The sequence below is a fragment of the Zootoca vivipara genome, chromosome Z (assembly GCF_963506605.1).
Source record: "Zootoca vivipara chromosome Z, rZooViv1.1, whole genome shotgun sequence".
Lineage (NCBI taxonomy): Eukaryota > Metazoa > Chordata > Lepidosauria > Squamata > Lacertidae > Zootoca > Zootoca vivipara.
In genome coordinates this window covers 15,488,616-15,502,037 of record NC_083294.1, presented here as the reverse complement: position 1 = coordinate 15,502,037, position 13,422 = coordinate 15,488,616, and the positions used below count along the sequence as shown (strand labels likewise).

Genomic DNA, 13,422 nt, shown 5'->3' with positions numbered 1-13,422 from the left:
CCTGCTAAAAACATTTAGGCAAGACCTACCCAGATGTTTAGAAAGTTGGTGCGTTTTAATCCATTTTCAGTCTATTGTTAACTTTTCCAAAGTCTTAAATTATAGAATCGTTCATTTTTCTTAGTGACTGTTTTATCTTTTTTGTAAATTGCTCTGAGGTTTCTTACAATCACGTGGTGCATAAATTTCATGAAATAGTACAAATAAATAAATTTTGTAAAGTAGGCCTGTATTATCATGCAAAGCCAGTGTGCTGCAGTGGTTAGGGTGTCAGATTAGGACCCAGAAGATCAGGGTTTAGATTTCTTACTTGATCATGAAGCTCACTGGGTTTGATCTTGGACTAATTCCGCATACCCTCTCAGAGTAGCCTACCACACAGAGCTGTTGTGAATATAAAGTGTAGATTGGGGAGAGGGTAATAGCTTGAGTTCCTTGGAGGAAAGATGGGGTGCAAATTTAATAATACGTTTTTAAACAAGAACATCACCGTTGTAATTACAGATGATGGGGCAAGGTGTAAAAAAGTCTTTTAAAATAATTTTAAAATGGTAAATGTTTAAAAAATTGTTTATTAAAAAATGTGCTAAATCTCTCCAAAATAACCTTAGTTTCATAGAAAATCTGAGTTGACTAGAAGGAAATGAATGCAGCAGGTGTCTTTGGCATCAAATTTTAAAGTGTTTGTTGAAGACTTTTCTATATTGTCGGACTTAACGTAGAGAAAAGGGAGAATGAAGCTCTCCCTGCTTGGCAGAATCTCGGCTATCAAAATGAATTTGTGGCCCAGGATGCTGTTTTTATTCTAATCAATTCCAATTGTAAATAATTTAGGCTGCTTCAAAGCATTGAAGAACAATATTTCTAAATTAATCTGGAAGGAGGGGAATCCAAGACTTAAACATAAAATTATGAAAGAGGCGGTGTTGCCCTGCCAGACCTACAAATGTATTATGAGACAGCTTATTTGTGTTGGTTAAAAGAATGGATTATATTGGATAATGCAGACATCCTGGACTTAGAAGGTCACAATTTAAAATTCGGCTGGCATGCATGTCTTTGGTATGAGAAGGCGAAAAATTACAAAAGTTTTATGAACCATATTCTTAGGAAGAATTTGTATAGAGTTTGGGAGAAATATAAAAATCTGCAGGAAAGGAAAACACATTTATGGCTATCCTATCAATGCTATTACAATTAAGAGAGTTGATATGGATAGACAGTGGGAAACTTACAGGGAATTGCTGCACTTTACAGAGGAAAAGCTAAACTGAAATCAATGGAAAATGTAAGGAGCCATGTTACAGATTGTTTACAATATCATCAGTTATACGAAATGTTTAAAATAAACAGGAAAAATGGTTTTTCAGACCAAAGCTCACAATTTGAAAAAGAAGTTCTACAAAACAAAGAAAAACTTTTGTCTGAAACATATAATCTGTTATCAGATTGGGAAACAAAAGGCAAGCTTGTCAAAGCCTCTATGACACATTGGACAATATATATAGGGCAGAATATAGATTTTAACCTCTGGAAAAAACTTAGAAAAGGTAATTTGAAGTTTACAGCATGTAATTATTTGAAGGAGAACTACTTTAAAATGATTTATAGATGGTATTTAACTCTGAGTAGGCTTGCGCTGTGGGTTAAACCACAGAGCCTAAGGCTTGCCGATCAGAAGGTCAGCGGTTCGAATCCCCATGACGGGGTGAGCTCCCGTTGCTTTGTCCCTGCTCCTGCCAACCTAGCAGTTCAGAAGCACGTCAAAGTGCAAGTAGATAAATAGGTACCGCTCCGGCGGGAAGGTAAACGGCGTTTCTGTGCGCTGGCTCTGGTTCGCCAGAAGAGGCTTTGTCATGCTGGCCACATGACCTGGAAGCTGTATGCCGTCTCCCTCGGCCTATAGAGTGAGATGAGCGCCACAAGCCCAGAGTCAGTCACGACTGGACCTAATGGTCAGGGGTCCCTTTACCTTTAGGCTTGCTAAGATGTATAATACTGAATCAGATAAGTGGTGGAGATGGAAAGAGGTTGAGGGAACGTTCCTTCATATGTGGTGGACTTGTAAAAGGGTAAAAAAAAGTCTTGGGAAATAATCCATAATGAATGGGAAAAAATGTTTTACAGTCCTTTTTTAAAAACAACCCCAGAGGTTTTTTTGTTGTTGTTGTTGGGGATCATTCAGACTGAAATTCCCAGGTGTCAAAAAAGGTTATTTATTTGTTAGCCCAAAAATGGAAAACGAGTGAGGTCCCAACTAAAGAAGAATAGCAATTTAAGCTAAAAGAATATGTGCAGCTTGCAGACTTAACATATAGAATAAGAGAGCAAGAAGAACATACATTTAGAGAAGATTAAAAAGGTTTATTGAATATTTGGGGGGAAAGTGTACACCTGAAAACGTTGGCAGCGTTCAGATAAATTCAACAGTGTAAATAAGTTTTGATGGATGCAATAATGGAATACTGAATGGTTTCATTTTTGTAAAATATGCAGAGATTTATGATATGCAAAATGAACCATGGAAAGAGAAGAAGAGAAGTCATTGATATGTTAAGGATGTTTAAATGAGTATTTTAATTTGTAAAACACAAAATTTAATAAAAAAAATTATACACACGCATAAGCTGGCCCTGCCACGCGTTGCTGTAGCTAATCCCTGTGACTGCCACCACCCTGTGTCGATCTATGATGTATCCCGCCCCTCCCCCCCCCGGTTTCCCCTGTGATTCCCCCAACCTTTCCCATCCTATGACATATCACACCGCCTCTTCCCCCTACCCCCGGGTCATCCTGTGACTGGCCCCACCGTGTCCTGACCTATCCTGTCCCCTCCTCCCCCCCAACCCCCACTCAGGCGAGTCAGTACCTCCATTCGGCTTCATCTGCAAAGGCTTCGGCCTAGTATGTAAACAGCAGCTGAGGTGCTGTTGAGGATGAAGGTTCTATAGGTGTAGTACCAGTTTAGCCGCCACTAGAGGGCGCTGGTTTGCAACCTGGTTCTTTTCGGCTGAGTGGTGCGTTCTGGAACAGGGTTTGGGGGGGTTTCACATGACGGGGGTGTGGCTCTTTGAAAACCTTATAAGAGCCTTTGGACATTCACTTTGGACGTTGTGTTCAAATTTGAATGCAGCCAGTGAAGCGGTTTCAGAGAAAAGTGGATAATAACCCACATGCCCAGTTTACATTTATATATATATATATATAGATATAGATATACAGTCAAACCTCGGTTTACGCCTACCTCGGCGAGCAACCGCTTCAGCGAGCAACCGCCGCGGACCCAAAAGTGCTTACATCCGGGTTCCATGGCGTCGGATGCGCAGACATGATCTGCGCAGCTCGCGCATGCGCAGAAGTGATCTGCGCACGCGCAGAAGCGTGCCTTCAGCGAGCAACCGCTTCAGCGAGCGACCGCCTCGGCGGAATGGATTGTGGTCGCAAACCGAGGTACCACTGTATATAGACAAAGCGACAAGTCTATTACAGTTAACTGGTGATCTGTGATTTAAAAAAAACTTTTCTTGTGCATATATCTATTGCGTACTGCTTTGATTTTTGTTCTAATGAAATTGTGGTATATACGCATTTTTTATAAATAAAGATATGTTACATTGTTTGTAAAGCACCACTGAAACATGCTGGTAGTCACAATGGTCTATGCTTCTAATCTCTTAAAAGTGAGACATGACCTCCTTTCAGGCCCAGAGTTAAAACACTGCTGTATAAAAGAGAGGAATGTGTTAGAAAACTGAGGTTTAGCATTACTAAGGGCAAGGTGTCCTATCTCCACTGTGGGAGACCATATGCCTCTGAATACCAGTTGTTGGGAATCCCCCAGTTGGGGAGAGTGTGGCTATTGATTTAGGTCCTGCTTCTGGTTGGGCACTATGAGAATAGGAGGCAGGACTATTTGGGCTTTGGAGGCCTGATTCAACTGTGGGGCTCTTCTGATATCCTTACACATGCTATGGATTAGTGCGGGTTTCCCAGAGTCTGAAACCTTGTTTTGCCCAGTAACTAACCTCCCTGATCCTTATCTGTGAAGCAAGTCCCAGCTTACTCTGTTGGACTAGCTTCCAAATAAGCATGCACTGGAATGCACCCTTGGGCTTCAACGAAATGATCTTGCTCAGTTTCCTTGCACATATACAGAAAGATCTGTCTCTGATGGCAAATTATCCAGTGCAAATGCCTCATGGCCAAAGGTTTTGGATTATGTTGCATCATGTCTCTGTTTAGTCAGGCGATATTTACTGAGAGGGTAATAAACCATACCCCATCCCCATTATTTAGGGACAGAGTATGGTGAACCACTCTTTAGTGAGCCCTGTCTTGAAGTGCAAAGGTGGACCACCTCAGTGAGGCCGGTGAAATGGGTGCATTTGGAGCGGGGGCAGCTGCTTCCTCTTCTGCTACAAAGTAAGTGACCATATGTTTTTTTTTCCCCTGCGGATTTTCAGGCAAAGCCATCAGGTTTGCTGAGGCCAGTAGCACTTAGGAAACTTCCGGGCCGGTACCTCGCCCACCAGGAGGGCTTGCCTCACCTCCCCATCCCACCTCTCCAGCAGACATTGGACCGCTACTTGTCTGCACTCCAACCCATCATCAGTGAGGAGGAACTCGGCCACACCAGGGAGCTGGTGCAAGATTTCCTGAAACAGGGCGGTGTTGGGGAGAGGCTGCAGAAAGGACTGGAGAGAAGAGCCCGGAAACATGAAAACTGGGTAGGTCACAATTGGAGGAGGTCAGGACTGTCATGTGGTCCCTTTTACACCTGGGGAAGGCAGTTGTTGTTTTTATTATTGTAATTACTAAAAATTTATAGACCACCCTTTATCCAAGGATCAAGGGGTGGTTTACAATATAAAAACAGAAAAATACGTAACATAATAAGCAAACACACACACACACACACACACACACACACACAGTTTAAAAGGCCATTGATTATTTAATTAGCCAGAGAAAGTAGGTAGAGACAAGTTTCCATAATACTAGAAATCGTGACATCCAATGAAGTTTAATGATGGAAGTATGCAGGAAAGAGAAGAGAATATTCTTATTCACACAGTTAAACTTTGGAACTCACTTCCCAAAGACGCAGTGATGGCTATTATTATTATTATTATTATTATTATTATTATTATTATTATTATTAATACCCCACCCATCTGACTGGCCCTCCCCAGCCACTCTGGGCTTCCAACAGTACATTGAAACACAATAAAACATCAAACTTCCCTAAACAGGGCTGCCTTCAGATGTCTTCTAAAAGTCAGATGCAGTAGTTGTTTATTTCCTTGGCATCTGATAGGAGGGCCTTCCACAGGGCGGGCACCACTACCAAGAAGGCCCTCTGCCTGGTTCCCTGTAGCTTCACTTCTCGCAGTGAGGGAACCACCAGAAGGCCCTTGGCGCTGGACCTCAGTGTCCGGGCTGTACAATGGGGGTGGAGACTCTCCTTCAGGTATACTGGGCTGAGGCCATTTAGGGCTTTAAAGGTCAACACCAACACTTTGAATTGTTCTCAGAAACATACTGGGAGCTAATGTAGGTCTTTCAACGTACTAGGAGACAATGTAAGCTACCAACTTGGATGGCTTTAAAAAAGGATTGGATTAATTCATGCAGGATAAGGCTATCAATCGCTGCCAGCCATGATCAATCAATCAACCATTCAATCATTTTATTTGTATGCCAACTATGCTCTGCCTCGAAAGAGGCAGCAAAGCTTCTGAGTGCCAGTTGTTAGGAATCGCAAGTGGGGAGAGTGTTGCTCTTGTGCTCAGGTCCTGCTTATGAGCTTCCCTTTGGGGCATCTTGTTCACCACTGAGAGAACAGGACTAGATGGGTCACCGGCCTGATCCATTATCTTATGTTCTTATAAGGAAGGGAAAATGGAGATGGGGGACCGACCGGCTAGAGTTGTTAAGGTATACAGCACCCTCCTCCAGTTTGAAATGAAGTTGTGCAAATTGCATTAAAAGGTAAAGGGACCCCTGACCATTAGGTCCAGTCGTGACTGACTCTGGAGTTGCGGCACTCATCTCGCGTTATTGGCCGAGGGAGCCGGCATACAGCTTCCAGGTCATGTGGCCAGCATGACAAAGCCGCTTCTGGTGAACCAGAGCAGCACATGGAAATGCCGTTTACCTTCCCGCTGTAGCGGTACCTATTTATCTACTTGCACTTTGACGTGCTTTCAAACTGCTAGGTTGGCAGGAGCTGGGACCGAGCAATGGGAGCTCACCCCATCGCGGGGATTCCAACCACCGACCTTCTGATCGGCAAGCCCTAGGCTCTGTGGTTTAACCCACAGCGCCACCCGCATCCCCCCGGCTCTGCTGGTAGAGATGTGAAAGCCCAGAAAAAAACTGGGCTTTCACATCTCTACACACAAATTTTTGGATTCCACCCCCCACCCCACCCCCAGTCTTTGGAAACAAAATTAGAAACCATTTTTCAAGGGAAGAGGCAAAATAGGCAGAAAGGGACAATATTTTCTCCACCCTGCAATTTTTCTGGGTTCACTCCCCCACCCCCACCCCGGTCTTCACATCTTCATCTTCTAGGCCCTAATATGCCATCATCCCCTGTTCTTCCTCTCCACCCTTCCACCCATTCTCTTTTTAAAAAAGTTTTTATTTATACTTTTCAAATTTATACATTTCATTAGTTTTACAATCATTTTAACATTTCATGGTTTAACTTCCCCTTCTTTCTGCAGTTCCTTAAATTTATTTTTTGATATCTTCTGCATATCCAAAATCATTTAATTTGCTCATTTAATTGTCTCCTTTAAATATATACTCATATGAAACTGCAGGTTATTACAATAATCCTGCCAATGTTTTTATCTGTTTGCAATTTAACTGTAAATATTCAATAAACCATTTCCATTCTTTTGTAAAATGTTTGTTATCTTGATTTCTTATTCTTCTGGTAAGTTTCACCATTTCTGCATATTCCATAAGTTTTTGTATCCATTCTTCCTTTGCTGGGACTTCTGCTTCTTTAGGTCAGGCACCCCCAACCTTTGGCCCTCCAGATGTTTTGGACTACAATTCCCATCATCCCTGACCACTGGCCCTGTTAGCTAGGGATCATGGGAGTTGTAGGCCAAAACATCTGGAGGGCCACAGGTTGGGGATGCCTGATTTAGGTAATTCTGTCCCTACAATTCCCAAGAGAAAAGCTGCTGGGGTTTTGTTTTGTTTTGTTTTTTTACAAAGGTGGTTTTCAATTCATTATATATCATTTACCAGTAAGCTTTAACCTTACTACAAGACCACCACATATGATAAAAAGATCCTTCTTTCTCTTTACATTTCCAGCATTTGTTTGATTTAGATTTATACATTTTTGCCAGTTTACTCGGTGTTAGATACTGTACAGCGGCATTGCTAGCCGCTTGGAGGCCTGGGGCAGGGGCAGTGTCCTGAAGCCGGGGGGGGGGGGGCGATCTGCCTGTGGGGGCAGGGCAAGCCTCTCCGAAGCTTGTAGGGCAGCTGAGGGAGAGGCAGTAGGCAGATGTAAGTGCCATGCTGCTGTTTCAGGCAGCGCGGAACCTGCAGTCGCCTAAGCCACCACATCACTCCTAAAAAGTTTCGTGAGCCCTATTTTTTTTTAAAAAAAACTCATTTTGTCACACACACCCCTCAGTGATGACATCTGCGGCGGGCTGCTCCCCTGTTCCTCCGCCACTGGTTAGATACCAACAACATCATTTTCATATCATTTTCTCTTATACCATAACATGCTGTAAATTTTATATCCATATTCCACAATCGTTCCCACGCTTCTATGTCTATATTATGACTGACATTTTAGACAACACTTTTACATTACATTGCATTACATTACATTCCAACAGGTCTCTCTCCAGTAGTGATCTTTGTTCCCCAAACCCTCGTATCCTGTCTTTCTTAAATACTTCATTCAAATGATGATATTGTAACCATGCTGTTAATTTCCTTGATAATTCCTTAAATTGTTTTAATTTACTCTCCTCCTTCTTGTTTTAATACATTTTTATAAGTTGTCCACCCTTCTATCATATTCTTTTTCTCATGGTGTGTGTGTGTGTGTGTCTGTCCACATGTGTGTGAAACACAAGCATAAATGTCAGGAATCGGCAAAAAACAATACATTGCCAATTCTCTTAGAACACTAATAAAAAAATGTAAGTGGAACTGTAAAGGAACGAACCCCTCCCCCACCAGTAGCAATCTATATACTGTATACTAGAAAAACTCAATAAAGACATAAAAACTGTGTGATATTTAGAAAATAAATTCTTATCATTTTCAGTTCAGGCAAAACATGCTGGGCTTCTGGGTTGGGGACCAAGGCCCATCTTGTGTGGAAAAATCTGCCTGTTCTATTTTCCATTCTGCAGCTGGATTAACCTGTAGCCCATATTGAAGCTTATAAGGATCCTTGCCTCTCCAAGAGTCTCATTCACACAGTGTACCAAGGGAAGTGGAGCGGTGCCAGCTAGCTCCACCCCTGGAGGTTTGGTCAAACAGGGCACACTATGGCAGGGTGGGGCTAGCTGGCAACGATCGCCACCAATGCATTGATAACAACACGTTGAGTGAAACACCCTACTCCCAAATGGCACTGGGCTAATGACACCTTCTCTGTTCTCATCCCAGCTTTCAGACTGGTGGCTGAAAACCGCATATCTAGAGTATCGGCTGCCTGTGGTGGTACATTCCAGTCCAGGAGTAGTTTTGCCCAAACAAGATTTTCAGGATCGGCAAGGGCAACTAAGGTAATTGTGACCACATTGGAGGTTCAGGTTCCAATATGTGTTTGAAAATAGGATGCTGATTTAATTATGCATTGTGAACTCTTACCACAGAATACCGGCTACTGAAAGGCAACGGTGCTAGTAAGGCTCCATGCCCTGCCTTTGGGCTTCCTGAAAGCTGCTGGTTGGCAAACACAGAATTTTGGGCTGGGATTCTTGTGATTTTAGCTGGGATTCCTTTATTGCAAGGGGTTGACCTAGATGACCCTTTGGATCCCTTCGAACTCTACAATTCTATGATTCTGTGTTTTACCCAGCAGGTCTCTTCCTTAATGTCGCTGCAGCTCAAAATTTAGAAGCCAACACCGTGCCTATCTTTAACCAATAACTCTCTGCACCATACATTTGAAGCTGTATCCTACCACTTTAAACAGTTGTAGGTTCCCCCAAGGAATCCTGGAAACTGCGGTTTGTTCAGGATGTTGATAGTTGTTAGGATGAAGCATCATGGAGGATAATCAGCTTGTCTGCTGAAAGCAGATACACTCCAGAAGTGGGACGCGGGTGGCGCTGTGCTCTAAACCACTGAGCCTCTTGGGCTTGCTAATCAGAAGGTCGGCGGTTCAAATCCCCGTGACGGGGTGAGGTCCCGGTGCTCTGTCCCAGCTTCTGCTAACACAGGCCACTCAAAGTGATATACCAGAAAAACCCACCCCATACATACATTAAAACCAGGATGGGTGGGTAGTGGGGGAAATACATTAAAAACCATTCCTTGCACTCTAAAATGCCATGGTAGTTAACAGCCAAAGGCCTAGTTAAAAAGCAGTGATTTTGCATGGCACCTGAAGATACAGCGCCAGGTGAGCCTCCTATGGAGGACGCACACAAAGAAGTGTCTCAGATGACGGATACAAGGACTGGGTCAGTTCATATGGGGAGACATAGTCTGTAAGGTATTGGGGTCCTGAACCACATGAGGCTTTATAGGTCAAAACCAACACTTGGGCCTGGAAACTAATTGGTAGCCAGTGCAGCCAGGCCAGGACTGGGGTTATATGCTCAAAACATCTTGCCCTGGTGAGCAACCTGGCCACCAAATTCTGCACCAGCTGAAGTTTCTGAACTGTCTTTAAAGGCAGCTCTGGGTATAACACGGGGTCCCCAAACTAAGGCCCGGGGGCCGGATGCGGCCCAATCTCCTTCTAAATCCGGCCCGTGGACGGTCCGGGAATCAGCATGTTTTTACATGAGTAGAATGTGTCCTTTTATTTAAAATGCATCTCTGGGTTATTTGTGGGGCCTGCCTGGTGTTTTTACATGAGTAGAATGTGTCCTTTTATTTAAAATGCATCTCTGGGTTATTTGTGGGGCATAGGAATTCGTTCATATTTTTTTCAAAATATAGTCCGGCCCCCCACAAGGTCTGAGGGACAGTGGACCGGCCCCCTGCTGAAAAAGTTTGCTGACCCCTGGTATAACACAATGCACTTAGGCCTTGCTCCCCCCCCCCCCCCGCAGGACCTATTGCAGTCATCAGCAGTCGTTAACAGCCATCAACAGGTTTACCACTCCTATCATTCCCACCCACCCCCACCACCCTCTGAATATACATAAGGGTCTGGCTCTTCTGTTTCAGTGTACTGTATCTGAAGAAGTGTGCATGCACACGAAAGCTCATACCAAAATAAAAACTTAGTTGGTCTTTAAGGTGCTACTGAAGGAATTTTTTTATTTTACAATGCACTTTAAATATCACCCCCCCCCCCCGGCTGCTTTGCAATCCCATCTCAATGTTCCTCTATGCATGTGCACACAGACACACTCATTTCCTTTTTATTTTTGGCACACACTATCACACTTTTTGGGGCTGAGTGCACAGAGTTAACTTTGCAGATTCAGTGTCAAGGGGAAGGGAAACCTGAGCTCACAGTCTGTGGAGGTGGAATTTCTTAGGGTGTACATGAAAGTGCAGAAGCAATTAACCAAAGGTGAGACTGGAATGAAATGCAACAGGGCAGCTTCTCTGGGTGTAGCAGGATGGAATATTTATTTACGTGCACCTTTGCCCTAGGGATCTACGTTGTCCTTTCCTTGTAAGGACGCCTTGACCTTTGTACAGGATCACCTTTCCCACACTTCCCCCATCAGCCTCTGTTCACCTTTCATCTTTTCTCCTGCTGTGTTTATAAATACTGCCCAATCAGAGAAAAGAGCAAGGACCAGTGGAATAAAAGATCCTCTGCCTCTTTGTGATGACACTCCAGTGTCTTAGGCTGCCTGTCCTGGGTAAATCTGCCCCCAGGGTTCAGCCCCAGAACCTACTGAACCCTGATGCTCAATCCGAAATAAATTAATGAAGAGAAGAGCAGTGATCCTTAACAAAATGAAGAAATCTGTAGGTGTTTAGCCCAAATGGCATATTGTGTTTATCTGAAAGTAGGTAAAGCTTGACCTCTCAATCTTGGGCCTTTCTGCTTGTAAGTAAGTCCTGGCTGAGTTCAGTGGTGATTTTTTTGCTAGTTCAGAACTTTTTCCACCTGCTGGATAGGTGTTGCAATTCAGCAGGTTATTTAGGTCACCCAGGTAGCTGTGGATGTTGCTGCTTTTGATTGCGTCAGTGAAGCAGTTGATAGTCTAAAACCAGGTGTGGCAAACCTCTGGGCTGGGGGCCAAATTTGGCCCTCCAAATCTCTTTGTCAGGCCCTTGAGAGACCTCCTCAGCCACACATCCTCCCAGGCTGCTACTCTCTCCTCCACACTCCCCTTGAGTGCAGCTGCTTACCTGGAATGTGTTGCAGAACTGTCACAATGCCTCTCTTGTGCCTGGATGGAGGGCGGAGGGTTGTGTTTGTGTATGTATTCTGGGTTGTGTATGTATTTTGCGTTGGGTCCAGCTACATTTCATTTGTGGTAGGCACACGCAAATTAATTTCTGTCAACTTTAGCGGGTCTAATCTAAGTGTGACTGGTGTTGGATTCTGGCTGAAAATGGCTCCTGTTCTCTCTTTTTTGTACCTATATCTTATATTCTACTAAAAAAATAAATTGATTCAAACTCTTAGTAAATCTGTTGATAGCTTTTTAAAGCTGCCTCTTTTGCTAATAGCTGTTAAGATAACTGCCCTGCATTTTTTTTAGATCCTCACAGATAAGGCGCCTTGGATTTTTTCTTTAAATGTTATTTCATTGTAGGAATTCGGAGGGGAAACCACCTTGTGTGTGTGTGTGCGTTTGGGGGGAGGTGCATTTTGCTCAGAAAGAAATCTAAACTGAACCATGCTGGGTTTTTACATAGAATCACAGAATTGTAGAGTTAGAAGAGAACCCCGAGGGTCATCTAGTCCAACCCCCAGCAATGCAGGACTCTCAAGTGCAACAAACAGATGGCCATTCAACCCCTACTTAAAATCCTCCGCGGAAGGAGATTCCCCCCACCTCTCTTGGGAATCTGCTCCATTGTCGAACAGCTCTTACATGTGGGGAGTTGCGTCACTCTATCCCCACTTACCGGTACCACCATGCAGCTGCGTTCAGACATGCAGCAGGCACACTGACCCAGCAGGACCTGAAAAATGGGACAGTTTTATCGTGTGATTCTATCTATGGGATGTATAAACTGGACTGGGATCCCAGGTGTTTTTAAGTATGAGGCCGCTGGCTGAGGATCTGCATAAGGTAAGAGCTCTTGTACTTCTGCTGTTTTATCTGTGTTACATCTCCATTTTTCCACTGCTTTCTGGTTTTTGCAGGTTTGCTGCGAAGCTGATCGAGGGGGCTTTGGACTTCAAAACCATGATTGACAAGTGAGTTGCCTCTTCTTTCCCACCCACCCTCCCAGTGGTTCGCTCCCCCCCCCCAATCCCTTCCTCCTCTCCTTTTTCTTTCCTTCTGTGCCCTTTAGATTGAGGGCAGAGGCTGTCTTATAACTAATCGCCATCAGCCACCCTGGGAGCTGTTTTCTGGCTGAAGAGCACTGGGTCACAATGTTTTAAATAAATATATGTTCATATTGCACCATCTGTATGTGTGGTGCTTAGGTACAAAAGGGCAGATCTCTTCCCCACAATTCAAACTTCAGCATGAGAGTAAACAACAAAAGAAAACAGGATAGCAATACACTGTTATTTTCAGTAGTACATATTTCAGCTCTGTTAGGGTTTTAGTCTTAATCTAATTGACTACAGGTAATTTTGAATATATCAGGAGTAGTCAAGTCCTCCCTCAGCCATGAAGCTCACTGGATGTGGCCTTGGGCCAGTCACTGCCTCTCAGCAGGGGGCGGACCTTGGTAATCTTTTGTAACAAAAAAAAAATTGGCACCTCCAAATGGATCTTCTCAGTTACGGATTTTGTGCCCCCTCGACTCGGCCCCCTGCCTGCACTGCCCTAAATTTGGTGCTGCCTCAGCCTAACCCCCCTCACAAGGTTGTTGGGGGAATTACATGAGGAGGAGGAGAACCGTGTAGTTCACCTTGAGCGCCTTGGAGAAAAAGATTGGGGGTGTGTGTGCAATAAATAACCCCCCTGCCTGTCTAATACACACCAAGGCTTGTTCACATGTTACACGGAACATGGGTATACAATGTCTCCGCATAGGTACAGGTTTTTGTGTGAAAGAGGGTACATTTGTTGAATTGTGCAGCTCAAATGTTTGTGTGCA

General features: G+C 43.9%; 1 protein-coding gene across 1 annotated transcript in view; it reads left to right on the top strand.

Annotated features, from left to right (window-relative positions):
• CRAT (carnitine O-acetyltransferase) overlaps positions 1-13,422 on the top strand; it is a 28,876-nt gene that overhangs the window by 1,352 nt on the left and 14,102 nt on the right. Inside the window, exons 2-4 of the mRNA XM_035113042.2 lie at positions 4,464-4,727; positions 8,662-8,780; positions 12,512-12,565. Coding sequence (XP_034968933.1) covers positions 4,464-4,727; positions 8,662-8,780; positions 12,512-12,565 — 437 coding nt within the window. The remainder of the gene's footprint in view (positions 1-4,463; positions 4,728-8,661; positions 8,781-12,511; positions 12,566-13,422) is intronic.